This window comes from Heterodontus francisci, chromosome 43 (assembly GCF_036365525.1).
Source record: "Heterodontus francisci isolate sHetFra1 chromosome 43, sHetFra1.hap1, whole genome shotgun sequence".
Taxonomy (NCBI): Eukaryota; Metazoa; Chordata; class Chondrichthyes; order Heterodontiformes; family Heterodontidae; genus Heterodontus; species Heterodontus francisci.
Window position 1 is genome coordinate 24837918 of NC_090413.1, and position 15582 is coordinate 24853499.

Below are 15582 nucleotides of genomic sequence, written 5' to 3' on the forward strand. Positions count from 1 at the left end.
GTTTGTGCAGCAGCGCCTGGAGTGGCTGTAAAGGCCAATTCTAGAGTGACAGACTCTTCCACAGGTACTGCAGAAAAGATTGGTTGTCGGTGCTGTTTAGGTTACACAAAATCCATTCAAATCTCTAATGCAATAGAAAGAAGGCTTCTCCTTAATGATCCAGCCATCTGCTATGAACCAACAACAAGAAGTATTTTTTTATGGTACCTTTAACACAATAAACTCTACCAAGGTGCTACAGGAGCGATTACCAAACAAAATTGGACACAGAAGGCGACATTCGGACAGGTAGCCGGGAGCTTGGTCAAAGAGGTAGGTTTTAAGTAGCGTCTTAAAGGAGGAGAGAGATGTAGTGAAGCAGGGAGGTTTTTACAGGGGGGGAGGGGGGTGTGCGGTGGGGTGGGGTGGAGTTTCAGAACCTTAAGTCATATAATGCTTAGATTTCAAAGTCGATGTCATTGAATTATTAATCACAGTGGTGTTGATAAGGTTTCAGTGTGAATAGTTTCTTTCGATTAAATACTGTTCGTTTTATTATACTACTCCAGAAAAGATGTTTTCTCTCACAATCGTTTTAAAAAAATGGGTATAATGTTGCACTTCTTTCCTTGTAGGTTGACCGCTTATGTGGTGAAGGTGTTTGCAATGTCATTTAACTTGATCGCAATTGAACCGGGCGTTCTCTGTGGTGCAGTAAAATGGCTGATATTAAACAAACAAAAACCGGGGGGCAACTTCAAAGAAGATGCACCTGTAATTCATGGAGAGATGATTGTACGCAAAATATTTCTTTTACTCTTTATCATTCCAGATGGTTGTATTAAAAAAAAGTTTAATCACAGAATCTTGCAGGACTGAATGAGGCCATTCAGTCCATCGTGCCTGTGCTGACTCTTTGAAAGAGCTATCTGATTAGTCCCAGTCCCTTGCTCTTTGCCAGATTTTACCCCTTCAAGTATTCCTCCAACTCCCTCTTGTAAGTTACTATTGAATCTGCTTCCACAACCCTTTCAGGCAGCGTATTCCAGATCATAACAACTTGCTGTGTCTAAAACAAAATCCTCGTCGCCTCTGATTCTTCTGTGAATGAGCTTGAATCTGGGTCTTCTGCTTGCTGACACTCTTCTGCTACTGGAACAAGTTTCTCCTTATTTGCTGTATCAAAGTTCTTCCAAAATTTTAAACATCTCCCTCAAATCTTCCCTTAACCTTCTCCTTTATCCCTTTCTGTTTCTTGAAATGCCTCCGTGGTCTTGTGTCACTTTACCTCCGGCGGCCTGCTTTCACCCCTGCGTCATTTCCCCTCCTCTGCTGTCCCTTTTGGGTGAATGTTCTTTCAGCCATTGTACCACTGCCCTCTGGACCTTCGTCCGTAAATCCCTCTGCTTTCAAAACCCTCTTCATAAAATACTTCTTCCCACTCCCAAATTCCAACTACACATTCTACAGTCGTCCTCAGTATCCGTTCTATTCTTCTCCATGTGGGAAAGCATTCTATAATATTTTTCCAATGTGAGGGACTCTATATCAAAGCAAGTTGTCGGCAAAACTTGTTACTTTCAATATTTTAACAACACATTCAAAATCCAACAAAACAGATGACTGTCAAGTGTAATTTTCCTGTTTAGATTTTTGCTTTTAAAACGTTTGATTTGCAAATCTCACATAGAAATTGGAATTTTACAGCCTCTCTGATATTCCCGAATGGCCACATTGTTCCCTCAGATGAATTTTAGGCTTTCGAGTTTTCAATAATTACACTAATTGTAGAAACTTTCCGTGTCAGTTTCTTTTCGTTTGGACTTGCTTCAGGCCTTTGATTTAAGAAAAAAATATCTTTGCTAAACAACGAGCTCCAGAAAAATGAAATCAGCAGTTTAACTACTCTTGCTATTTGCTTTAAGTCATAATGTGGAAAAGTGGCTGAAATAAACATTTCATAGTTTTTTTTTGTATGTTAACTTCCTTTAGGGAGGATACCGTGAATCACAAAGCGAGGCTGCACTGACTGCATTTGTACTCATCGCAATGCTTGAAGCTAAACCTATTTGCTCATTTTATGTAGAGGTAAAGAGTTCCATTTGGCAAAACCACAAGGCAATCTTTTGGTTTAGTTAATTTTCCTGAATTTACCTCCAATTTTTTTCCTATCTCATCTGAAACAGTTGGCTTTTGCTCGATTCCATTGCCATCAATCAACTTAACTTCACCCAAGTGGCAGTTATTCAGTGTGTGAACTTTAGAAGTGATTGCTAGCAGGCTACCTGCCTAGAGGGCACCGTTGCCAAGCCTGATCCTATTTTGCACCCTGTTTACTTGGTTCCAGACGCCCTGGTTCCCTTGCTGAGAATTATCACCTCACAAGTTCAACAATGCTGTGGGCAAAAATCTTGGAGCTAGAGGGTGCAGGAGCAAGTCTAACTCAGATGCTGGAGGTTGAGAGAGAGAGATTAGAGGCCAGGTGAGGGGAGGAGAGAGAGACTGAAGGGAGGATGGAGTTGGGGAGATAAGTCAGTGGCAGTAGGGAGTTCAGAGGTGGAGATAGGGAGAGATGATTGGAGAAAGGAGTGAGATCGGTGACTGGGGATAGGTTAGAGGATGGAGATGAAAGTGAAGGCTGGGTCAGTGGAAGAGGCAGCAATCAGGGTGACAAGAACACAAGTCCACGTTTATTAACTATGGGTTGGGAGAGCATTCCTGCAATATGTGCAATGATACTGTAAGCTTTGGCGATCCCAGAGTGTTCAGCATAGGTGATTTTGCAATGTGCAGGTGACGATTTTTTAAATATTTGCCTTTCTTGCCATGGCCACATAAACTAAACAAAGGCATAACCTGCTGATTTTCTTTAAACTTTACACTGCAAAAAAAATGTTACAACTCCAGTCCTGTCCCATTTTATTGAGCAAAAACAATAGAACTGATTTTATACGTTTAATAAATATTGCTGCTGTGAATGTGTACTCAGTACACCAGTTGGTTAACACTTGATGAAATGTCATTTTACAATCTTTTGATTTAATTTTTGATTATTAATTTCTGATTTATTAATTTCAGAGTTATGAAAACAGTGTCAGAAAAGCAGGAGACTACCTGGAGAATCACATTGGTGACCTGAAGAGAGCGTACACTGTGACAATAACCACCTACGCCCTATCACTACTGCAAAAAGACAAAGTAGACATCCTAATGAAATTTGCTTCAGCAGGTAAGTCTGATTAGTAGTTGTGTGTATATTTTTCTGTCTGCCTTCTGAATCTTCCTGCTGACATTTTGTCCGTCTCTGCAGGGAATCTCACAGTAATTTATTATTTACAGTTGATAGAAACTAAGGCTGAGACAAGGCTGACTTCAATCCTGAGACCAGGGTTTGGATTTTCAAACACCCATGGGGGTGAGGTCAGGTGCAGGCTGCTTTGAAGATAGCGCTCCCAGGTGGCGTGTGGGTCTACACTTGGCTTCGGAACGCACAGCAATTTTCAAAGCATGGGTGCGGGAGTCAGCAGTCTGCTCACCTCCAATTAACTGCCTGTTAAGCTCGTTGAAGAGCTGTTAACCAGCTGGAGAGTTCCAGAAAGACACTTTCAAAGCTGCGACCGGGAAGAGCGAACAGACTGGGGCATGTTAGTGCCCACCTGTTGAGAGCACTGCGTGGAGCCATACTGTGATGTTGCTGCAGAATTAAAGTGTTGAAGAAAAAGGGTTATTCAAACTGAGGTGCCAAGTGGTGGCACTAAGTTGCCATCGCTTGAGTAGAGTGGGTCAAGTAGCTTGTGATTAACTGTTTGGCCACTCGAATGCACTGAGAGGCTACTGGCCCTCTGCTCTCCTGCCTGCTCCAAGCAGCAAGGCAATGGTAAGCCAAGTCAGGGCTGTCATCTTCCTTTGAGCATTGCCCTCCAGAGCCAGTTCCCCCTCTCCAGGCAGCACCCATAACCACTAATTGGGTGCTGAGCTTGTCTCTGGCCCAATTAGGGGCTTTGCATATTAAAATAGCAGTGCGCCAGACACCGCACCGGATTGGGAGCTGGAAATGATCTGGACTTCGGGTTCCCGACCCTGGATTGGAAATCTAGCCCAAGACCTCAAACCAGTTTGAAAATTCTGAATTCCCTGCACCCCTGAAGCAGTGAACATTTTCCCTTGATCTAATCAGTAATAAAAGGTTAACAGGGTGAAATTGTTTTATTTAGCAGTGTGAAACGAGCTTATAGCGAATGAGCAGCCTGTTGTACACCATACCCAGTTTCTATTCCATTGAGTCAGAATTATTGGCTATAAGCATGTTTGGCGCTACTGCTGAAGACCAGTTTCAACCCATTCTGCTTCATGTTCATGCATCATTGTTTGCTGGGCACCCATCACCAGGGTGCCTAATGAAACGTGACTCTTTGGTCTGCGGTTGGGCATCTGTCCATCAGATGGGCTCAGGCTGGGAGGGGGTGGGGGAGACACGGGCTAAAGACAGAACAGGAAGTCTCTTTAGAGCCCTTCCAGGATCCAGTAGCCTTGGTGCTGCTGCAGGTCTGAGAAGCCTGCACGTGTGTAAGCTTATTGCTAATGTTAGGGAGGAGGTGCAGGGGGGGAGGGGTGGGGGTGTGATCATCCCTGGGCTATGTTTTATTTTATTTTTATTTAGGGATACAGCACTGAAACAGGCTTTTCGGCCCACCGAGTCAGTGCCGACCAACAATCACCCATTAATACTAACCCTACAGTAATCCCATATTCCCTACCACCTACCTACACTAGGGGAAATTTACAACGGCCAATTTACCTATCACCTGCAAGTCTTTGGCTGTGGGAGGAAACCGGAGCATCCGGCAGAAACCCACGCGGTCGCAGGGAGAACTTGCAAACTCCTCACAGGCAGTACCCAGAATTGAACCCGGGTTGCTAGAGCTGTGAGGCTGCGGTGCTAACCACTGCGTCACTGTGCCGCCCCTTATCATGTTAATGATAAGGAATATGACCCAGCACTCCTGGGTCTAAACAGGAGCAGCACTCTTTGGGTGTAGAGGAGGGAGGCAGAAAAACTGTCCCTCGTTGTTCCTTATTTTGGAATATAGCATAGCAGAAATCTTGAGTGGAGTGGTGGAACATTTAAGTGGAGAAATTCTTTGTGTAGCTTTTGTTGCTGAGGGTATTGGCCAGAGGGGAGCAGAGATAAAATTTCATTTAAAATGAATATTTAACATTCATTGTCCAATAAATTTTTTATTCCTAATTTTTAAAAGCTCCAAAAATAGGAGAACCATTGAGTTTTTTTCTGGTCTACTTACCCCTTACTGAGAAGGAACTGAGAACTAACCAGGTACAGATTCTGCTGGAATTGTAGTTCTAGCTTTTAAAGTTCGTAAGGGCCAATGTCCCTGGGAATGCACTTGAAAGTTGGTAATGTTGGTAAGTTGGCGAGCACAGAACCATACTTGATTATGGGAGAGACTAGAACTAGGAGACGCAGTTCAAAAATTAGGGCTCTCCCATTTAAGACAGCGATGAGGAAATATTTTTTCTCTCAGAGGGTTGTTAGTCTGTGGAATTTTCTTCCCCATAGAGCAGTGGAGGCTGGGTCATTGAATATATTCAAGGCTGAGTTGGACAGATTTTTGATCGACAAGGGAGTCAAAGGTTATAGGGAGTAGACAGGAAAGTAGAGTTGAGGCCACAATCTGATCAGCCATGATCTTATCAAATGACGGAGTAGGCTCAAGGGCCGAATGGCCTGCTCCTGATTCGTATGTATGTACCATTGTATTTTGAAATGGATGGCAGACTTAATTTGAATGTTATTTACTTTAACTCATTCTTTTTCTTGCACCTTTTAGACCAGTCATACTGGGCAGACGATGGAAATGTTAACTCTTTGTACACAATTGAAGCCACAGGATATGCCCTTCTGGCTCTCACGCAGCTCAGGAGATTTGAGCAGGCTGGTAAATTAGTGAAATGGCTATCGCTAAAGAGCGAGTATGGAGGTGGCTACCAAACCACACAGGTTGCACAATTCTACTTTACCTTTCTAATGATTAATTTTTAAGAAAATAAACTAACAGTTTAGCAGAAATCTTGGATGGTGGGGGTGAAAGCCTATCTTTCCATTGCTGTCAAACAGGAAAGACTTGGGCTTATGCAATAGCTTGCCCTGTCTGTCTCTCAGATTTCATAGTGAGATACTTGGGAGGTTCATTGGCCAATGTTTTCAAAACAAATGTCAGGAGCCATTTCAACACACAAGACCTGACGAGCATGAACGAAATAATTAATTGTAATTCTGTGTCCTTTTTTTGCTTCGGATTGTTGGTGGAGGAAAGCCTGGAGAATTCCAGAGTATAGTGAGGGGGATGATTTTATACTGTTGTGAAATAGTTGGGGGCCTTGCCCTCATCATGAAGATGTGTCCCCGATCCTGGATGGTTTTCCAGCCTCAGGTTCTGTCTACAGGGAGCATGGTGATTGCCAGAGACCATGGAGGCCTTTTGCAATAAACCATGCCTAGTGGCTACTGAGCGATCATAAAGGGAAGCAAAATATTAGGTTGTTCAATTATTTGGCCTTGACACACTCCATCTGCGTCAGCAAAGTTGGATACCAAGGACAGACAGGTATCTCTTGCCTCCAGGATTGCTATAGCGCAAGTGGCAGCAACTGCAACAACTGATGTAGTTCCACCATTTGCAAAGTGTTCGAAAACTCCTGCCCACATTTGATCAGATGTAATTCTACGCACCCAGCACTTTGATGGGAAGTGCTGGAAATGGCCAGGATCAAATGAGAATCAGCAGAATTTCCACCACAATCAGTTGAAGTTATGCGAGCACTCTAATGTAATTCCAGTGGAAATTGTCCACCAGTGGAGTCGATCTCTATCAAATTGTATTCCAAAAGGAATGGCAGTTCTGATATTGCAGTACTCCCCAATTGATCTACTGATCAGCAGCCTAATTTAAACACTAGGTGAATCTTCAACCTGCGAATACAGAAAATAAATGCACCCAACTGAGCCAAGCTAACACAGTATCCAATAACCAGCCAAAATAGAATATACTGTAATTACATGAATATAAGAAAATTATCTGATGTACTTAACTCTAATGATGAACTTCAGTTTCTATTTATTAGGAAATTTGTTTTGCAGATACTGTAAAATCTAGTAGGGATGTTGTACCAGCCTATAAGTGCCCCTCCAACCAAATTTATGATGTCTCTTGAGGAAAAAATGAATGATTTGTGACCATTTAAGAGGTGCTAACTCATAAAATAAATTAAAATTATCATTGCATCACTTGCGTTAATTCCAAATCCACGACCTCTATCACCAAGAAGGACAAGGACAATAGGCGCATGGAAACATCACCACCTGCGAGTTCATTTCCAAGTCATACACCATCCTGACTTGAAAATATATTGCCATTCCTTCATTGTCGCTGGGTCAAAATCCTGGAACTCCCTCCCTAACATATGTGTGGGTGTACCTACACCACATGGACCGCAGCGGTTCAAGAAGGTGGCTCACCACCGCCTTCTCAAGGGCAATTAGGGTGGGGTAATAAATGCTGGCCTGGCCAGCGATGCCCACATCTCATGAATGAATAAAAGAAAAACTAATTTCCAGACTTAAATGACATATTTAATCATTTTTGATTAAACTTATTCTTTAGAATATTTAAGTTTAGTGTCTTTTCCTCTCCATTCCCAAGTAGCAACTGGAAGCCAGAAGTACTTTTGCTGCAAGCTTTTCTGAAATCTCCTGATTATTCTTCAAGATTTTTAATTGAAAGCCATAAAGAAATTGATTACTTATTCTTATTTCTAAAGCAAGCAAGTATGGTTAATGTTGCAGGTTTAGTCTGAAATTTCTACTTCCTCCTCAAAAATATTTAACAATAACTGTTTTCTTCCCCTAGGCAACAATGGTTGCGTTGCAAGGTCTGGCCAAGTACAGAGCTGAGATTCCTGAATTCAAAAAAATTGATTTAGATGTCGTTGTAACCATTACTGGCAGACAGAACCCTATTCCATGGCATTTCGACTCATCAAATTCATTTGTATCGAAATCAGAAAGGGTTAGTTATTACTTAGGTTTGAGAGTTTATTTTAAAGCATTTTTTGAAAGATGTACTGTGTGTGTTTCTGCTTCCTGTTATTTTTGACCATATTGTCATTCTACTAGGTGATGTAAATCATTCGTGCCTGTTTGTCAGTCCAATTTTTCTGCATTACCAACCTACAGTAGTGAATTAATTTTGCTCCATGAGAGCCTCCATCCACCCCACTTTATTTACGTGCATTAGATGTATTTTTTCAGTAGCTGCAGCACTTAAGTCTCTTCTTTTTCTCAATAATGTTAGTGTTGGCTGGCTCAAGGGTTTACAGTTTTACTGCGCAACCTTTAGGAATTTCAGTGGCATATTACAGAATTCCAAATTTTAGCCTCACAACAGTCCAGAAAGATGTCAGGTTTTTCACTTTAGGAAAGGGAAAATTTTGACAGAGCCTCTCTCATGTATTTTTGGGAGCAGATTGGGTGGTATTTAAACTCCTGTCTTGAGATAATTAATCCATACCTCTGGATTACTAGTCCATTAACATAACCACTCCCTTATAGGAACTACAAGATTTTTACTGATATTTTTGTGGATAAAATTCCATCACTCTGGCTATTTTTCCATGCAAAGTGTAAACCGTCCTTGATTGTGCTGTTTAGGGTAATATAAAGTTTGCGTCTGTAAAATGGTCAGGAGGTGCGGTCTCTTTGCTGATGGTTTCACAAGTGTTTAGTTCGATTCACAATTCGTCCATTGATGAAACTGCCCACATCAAGATACACCCGTACTCGTGCAACAGTCAGGCTGGGACAGACAAATGGGAGGTAATATTTCTACCACGAATGCTGGGAAAGACCATCTCTGACGAGAAAACTGCCAGTACCATCCCCTCAACCTTCCATGAAATTACTATTGCTGAGGTCGAGCCACCAATGTCTTATGAGGTTTCAATTGCCCAGAACCTTGTAAGTAGACTAGCCATATCAGCCCTTTGGGTACAGCAGCAGGGCAGAGCCTGGATGCCCAACCATAACTGGTTCATTTGCTGACTCCTCAAGCCTCTCCACTATCCACAAGGTTCAAGTTGGGGTGGAATACTCGAATCCATCTCAATGGATGCAGCCATACAACATTCAAGCAGCTGAGCATCTGGGACAGAGAAGTTTGCTTGTTCGGTGCCCTGCCCTTAGACTCAATACTCCACCACTATTGCACTGAGGATATGGTGTGCAGTATCTACAGGATACGCTGCAGCAACTCACTGAAGTTACTTGGACAGTAACTGTCAGCCCCAGTGAGATGAGTAAGAGCAACAAGGCCACAGGAACATCACTACCTCTATTGTTCTGTCTTAAGTTGCACTCAATCCTGACTTGGACACACCATTGTAAGAACCTCAAGGACTATGGCAATGCAAGAGAAGGGCCCTCCTAACCCTCACCCCCTACCCTGTCACTCACGTCCTAAGAACAAGAATGAAAATCACCAAACTGCCCTTCAATTTTTCCTTTCATTTTTAGTTTGTTAGAATATTACAAAATGAAGCCATTATCATATCATGAATCAAAGCTGTTGCTGCTCATGATTTTCCAGTCTTTTCCTGGGTTTTTGTTATATTGAATTGATGCTGTATAAGGTTAATGGCTCATCTACACTGTCTATATTTCAGATGAGCGCTAAGGAAAAGTTTACAGTAAGAGCAAATGGGCATGGACAAGGAACTTTGAAGGTAAGTGTTAGTTCCAAGAACTTATTGTCTGGGAGGACAATACTGTAAGCAGAATTCAGTCCATCGTTCACTTATCCCTTGAATCATCGCAGGTAATATATTAAATGTTATCATTGTGACATGGTTAACCACCCAGATAATAGCATAAGAAGCTCCATCACACATAGAATGCACAGAACAGAACAGTTCATGTGGTCCAACTGGTCCATGCCAGTGTTTATGCTCCACACAAGCCTCCTCCTACTCTAGTTCATCAACTCAACCTATTCCTTTCTCCTTTGTGTGTTTATTTAGCTTTGTTGTAAATGCCTCTATACTTTTTCCGTCAACTACTCCTTGTGGTAGCGAGTTCCACATTCTCACCACTCTCTGGGTAAAGAAGTTTCTCCTGAGTTCCCTATTGGATTTATTCGTGACTATATTATATTTATGTCCCCTTAGTTCTGGTCCCTTCCGCAACTGAAAACTCTATGTTTATCCTATCAAACCTTTTCATATTTTTAAAGACCTCTTATCAGGTCATCCCTCAGCCTTCTCTTTTCCAGAGAAAAGAGGCCTAACCTGTTCAATGTTTCCTGATGGGTGTACCTCTTAGTTCCAGTATCATTGTTGTGAATCTGTGCTGTAAATATTACATAATACTGTTTAAACTACTGCATAATTTTAAAGATCTCTATCTGGTCACCCCTCATCCTTCTCTTTTCTAGAGAAAAGAGTCACAGCCTTTCCTGAGAGTTATATCCTCTCAGTTCTGGTATCATTCTGGTGAATCTTTGTTGCACCTTCTCCCTGCCTCTATTTCCTTTTCACAATATGGAGACCAGAACATTCAAACCTTCCCACTTCCTACAGAAAGCAATCATACAACTAAAACATAAAACTTTTAACATAGTTAACAATTTGGGCTCAAGCAGCAAAAGCAGAAAAGCCATGTGAAGTACATGGAAAAAAGAAACTCTTCCCTTGTACGGGAGTGTCTGCTTTTGGAGGATTGCTATCGGAAGAAACTCAGTCTGTTTCAGAAGCGTTACATCTTCCACATCATACACGGAGCAAGTGAGCACCTATTTTCATTTGTTCATGGCATGTGGGCATTGCTGGCAAGGCCAGCCTATCCCTAATTGCCCTTGAGAAGGTGCTGGTGAGCTGCCTTCTTGAACGGCTGCAGTCCATGTGGGGTAGGTACAGTGCTGTTCAGAAGGGAGTTCCAGGGTTTTGACCCAGTGACAATGAAGACACGGCGATATAGTTTCAAATCAGGATGTGACTTGGAGGGCAACATGTAAAAGATAGTATAATTTGATGTATGGTGAACGCTGTATGTTTTTGTCTTTCTATCTTCCTCATTTTCCTATTACTTTCAAGTGTATTGTTTTTGATAAGTAACCAATACTTGTGTTTTTACTGTACAGGTTGTATCTAGTTATCATGCTCTGCTGTCTAGAAAAGTCAAAGAATGCAAGAAATTTGATTTGCAAGTAACTGTGCAAGCAGTTGCTCCAGGTGAGCTGTGCACAAGACATCTGGGGAGCATTATTTCTCATAGTTCGTTGTCACACAACCCACTCTGTAATACAACCAAGAACCAGAATCATTCTTGCATTTCTTGAATCCTGTCAAGAAATATGATGGGATGTTTTAGTTTTTCTCAGTAGTTGAAATAGCATTGGGGTCCTGTCTAAGTGACAGGACCCAGTCAAGGGAATGGTAGCAGAATGCTTATGTTAATGGACCAGTAATCCAGAGGCCCGAACTAATGATTTGGACAGCTGGGAAATTTAAATTCAGTGAAGTATCTGGAATAAAAAGCTAGTGCCAATAATGGTAACCAATAAACTAGCAGATTGTCATTAAAAACCCATCTGGTTCACTAATTTCCTTTGGGGAAGGAAATCTGCCGTCCTTACCTGGTCTGGCCTACATGTGACGACAGACCCACAGCGATGTGGTTGACTCTTAACTGTCCTCTGAAATGGGCCCAGCAAGCTACTAGGTTAAGGGTAATTAGGGATGGGCAATAAATACTGGCATTGCCGTTGATGCCCGAGTCAGCCACCAAGAAAAAAACACTGGTGTTAATATAGTTGCAGGGCAGGAAGCAAGCTGAAAGTTTACCCGCTTGGATTTGGCCTCCTATTCCACCTAGTTTCCATCGGGTTGAGGCAGTTAAATTTCTCCCTTTGCAGTCATCTTTCATGAAGTGTAACAATCAGGAAAATGGTAAACATTATTAACAGAACGTGATGAGCCTCTTGGACAGAGAGAGGTTTGAACATGGAAATATGGGGAAGGTGGGGAAATTTTGATTTGCGAGATTCTGCGAAACTTAACCCATTTCTGGAAGTAGGTGAACATGAGCAGCTATTTAAGTCACACAATAAATGTAATCATTTGTCATAAATCTATGACAGTCAAATCATTTTCCAATGGAGAGTAGATTGCACCTCACATAATGCTTTGACTAATAATTGGATCACTATGTGCAAATGCTTTATTCCATTAGTCTTCACATCGATGACAAGTTGTACTGGTACATAGTGCCCTTAACATTGCTAGGCCTATGTTCCCTGGAATTTAGAAGGATGAGAGGTATTCTCATTGAAACATATAAAATTCTTAAGGGACTTGACTGGAAGGATGTTTACCCTGGGTGGAAAGTGTAGAACTGAAGGTCACAGTATCAGAATAAGAATTCAGGACTGAGATGAGGAGGAATTTCTTCACTCAGAGTGTTGTGAATCTTTGGAATTCTATACAGCACAGAGCTGTGGATGCTCAGTTGTTGAGACAGAGGCTGATAGATTTTTGGATACTAAGGGAATTAAAGGATATGGGGATAGTGCGGGAGGGTGGAGTTGAGGTAGAAGATCAGCCATGATCTAGCGAATGGGAGAGCAGACTCTTGCTCCTATTTCATATGTTCTTATATTTTTATATTAAAGAATTCCAAAGTGTTTGAAAAATGCAGGGAAATTGACATCAAGCAGGAGTTCGAAGAACATCTGAAGGTGGGAGTAGATGTAGCAAGTCAGAGGGATTTAGGAAGTGAATTCCAGTGGAAGGGTGCATGACGACTGCTGATGAGGATTAGACTTGCCGGTCGATCCCTGCAATCCATTGGTCTCTTCCCTCCATGGTCTTAATTCCACATTGTCTAGTACCTACCAGTTACCTCATTTCACATTCATCTTTTTTGTTAAAACAAACATTCCTTTTCTTCTTAACAATTTGTAAAATAAACCACTATAATAATACAATCTTTATTGACCACATAATCCACATGCCCTTGGTGAGAAATCTGTATTTCAGCTTCTGGCAATCAATCTGTTAAATGATACATGAGTGTTCTATATTATTTTGAGTATTGGGCGGGAGATGGCAGATTTGGAATTCGATTGGAAGTGGTAGATCAGTCAGGTTTCAGCTTTTTTTTTTTACCCCCCACAATATCCTTCCAGAGCATTTCAACTCAGTTTAATCAGTGAATATTGACACTGGATAGATGACTAGTGACAAGGGAGTGGGTCATCACATGGCAATTCTAAAATTTTTTGAAAAAAGATAGCAGGAGTGTGAAAAGAATGGGAAGAAAGGTGTCAGCTTTGGTTCAGTCGGTGAAACTCTGGCCTCTAAGACAGAAAATCATTGGCTTAAGCCTCACTCCAGAGCCTTGAGAGCACATAATCTAAGCAGATCCACCAGTGAAGTACTGGAGGGAGTGTGGCACTGATGGAAATGGCCGTCTGTACTCTCAAATGCACGTAATTCCATAGCGGTATACGAAGAGGAGCAGGAGAGTTCTCCTGGTGTCCTGGCTAGCATCTGTCCCTAAATCAATACCTTAGATCTGCTGATCTGGACAGTGATGGAATTGCTCTTTGTGGGACCTGTTTGGGCCCAGGTTGACTGTTGCGTTTCCTACATTACAACAGTGACTACACTTTAAAAGTGCTTAATTGGCTACAAGGACATCCTTAAGTCATGAAAGGATCTATATTAATACAATTTCATTTTCCTTTATCTATGTTTGAATATATAATTGTGAATTAAGACATTCATGATTGCAATAACTGGTCTTGTTTTGCATTGCTACAGATGAACGACCCGAAAATGCTGTGAATTCTGTTTTGTTAAAAATCTGTGCACGGTAAGAAACTCGATTTCGATAGTTTGGAGTTACATTTGTTACCTGATATTATCAAGGAATTGGCTTGACAGGTTGCTGATAGGAAACATAATGAACACACATTTGAAACCTTGGATTAATATTGATTCAGTTCCTTTACATTGTCAACTGTTCCTAATAAAATTAGCAGTCAGTATTCAAAACATGAAGATTAACAATATCTACTGTAACAGGCAGCAAACTCTATCCTCCTGCACCATCACCTCTAATGTATGAGGAGCTCATGGACTTCTTTGTCACATAAGATTATTTTTTATTCATTCATGGGACGTGGCCAGCATTTAACCCATCCCTAATTGCCCTTGACGTGTGTGGCTTGCGAGGCCATTTCAGAGGGCAGTTAAGCATCAATGACATTGTTGTGGGTCTGGAGTCACATGTAGGCCAGACCAGGTAAGGGCAGCAGATTTCCTTCCCTAAAGAACATTAGTGAACCAGATGGGTTTTTATGACAGTTGATAGTTTCCTAGCACCTTAATGAGATTAGCTTTCAATTCCAGATTGTTAATTAATTAATTGAATTTAAATTCCACCGGCTGCCGTGGTGGGATTTGAACCCATGTCCCCATTGCATTAGCCTGGGCCTATGGATTACCAGATCAGTGATATTACCACTTTGCCACTGCCTCCCCGCAAGATCGAGGTCATCCATTCAGCTCTCTCTGCTAATTTCTCTCCTTCTCCTTGCTCATAAAGATAAACCTCCCTCTACCCTAACACTGAACTTGCATCTTTAGTTTCTATTCTTTCTTCCTTCATGAACCTATCCAAGATCAACTTGTCTGTTAGATACACCTTCTGCACTCCTTATGCCGTTATCATTCATCTGCTGACCATCCAATTGGCATTCCTGGTTCTCAAGATAGCTGACATTGTAAATGGTCCCTCTCCTCAGGTACTAACCCCCCTCCCTTTTATAGCTGTCATTATCACCCTCTTCAAAAAAAAAAGCTACCCTTGACTCCTCTATCCTTGCAAACTACCAACCCCATCTCCAAACTTCCTTTTCTGTCAAGTTGCTGTCGGCACCCAAATCTGAGCCCACCACGCTTGCAACTCCATGTTTGAATCTCTTCAGTCAGGCTTCCACTCCGGCCATAACACCGAAATGGATCTAACCAAAGTCACAAATGGCATCCTCAGTGCCTATCCATAAGTGCCATTGAGAAGGTGGTGGTGAGCCACCTTCTTGAACCGCTGCAGTCCACCCACAGTGCTGCTAGTGAGTTCCAGGATTTGACCCAGTGGCAGTGAAGGAATGGTAATATAGTTCCAAGTCAGGATAGTGTGTCTGAGGGGACCTAGTAGGTAATGGTGTCCCCATGAGGCTGCTGCCCTTTTTCTTCCAGGCAGTAGAGGTCGAGGGTTTGGAAGGTGCTATCACAAGAGCCTTGGCAAGTTACTCCAGTGCATCTTGTAGATGGTGCACACTGCTGCCAATGAGCACTGGTGGTGGATAGGGTGTCAATCAAGCGGGCTGCTTTGTCCCAGATGGAGTCGAGTTTCTTGAGTGTCATTGTAGCTGTACTCATCCAGGCAAGTGGAGGGTATTCCATCACACTCTTGACTTGTGCCTTGTAGATGGTGGACAGGCTTTAGGGAGTCAGGAGATTCACAGC

The 15582-nt window shown here is 42.0% G+C and overlaps 1 protein-coding gene across 1 annotated transcript in view; it reads left to right on the plus strand.

Annotated features, from left to right (window-relative positions):
• LOC137355732 (complement C3-like) overlaps positions 1–15582 on the plus strand; it is an 89073-nt gene that overhangs the window by 58191 nt on the left and 15300 nt on the right. Inside the window, exons 26-33 of the mRNA XM_068021203.1 lie at positions 615–774; positions 1972–2067; positions 3058–3208; positions 5829–5998; positions 7908–8066; positions 9718–9777; positions 11190–11280; positions 13873–13924. Coding sequence (XP_067877304.1) covers positions 615–774; positions 1972–2067; positions 3058–3208; positions 5829–5998; positions 7908–8066; positions 9718–9777; positions 11190–11280; positions 13873–13924 — 939 coding nt within the window. The remainder of the gene's footprint in view (positions 1–614; positions 775–1971; positions 2068–3057; positions 3209–5828; positions 5999–7907; positions 8067–9717; positions 9778–11189; positions 11281–13872; positions 13925–15582) is intronic.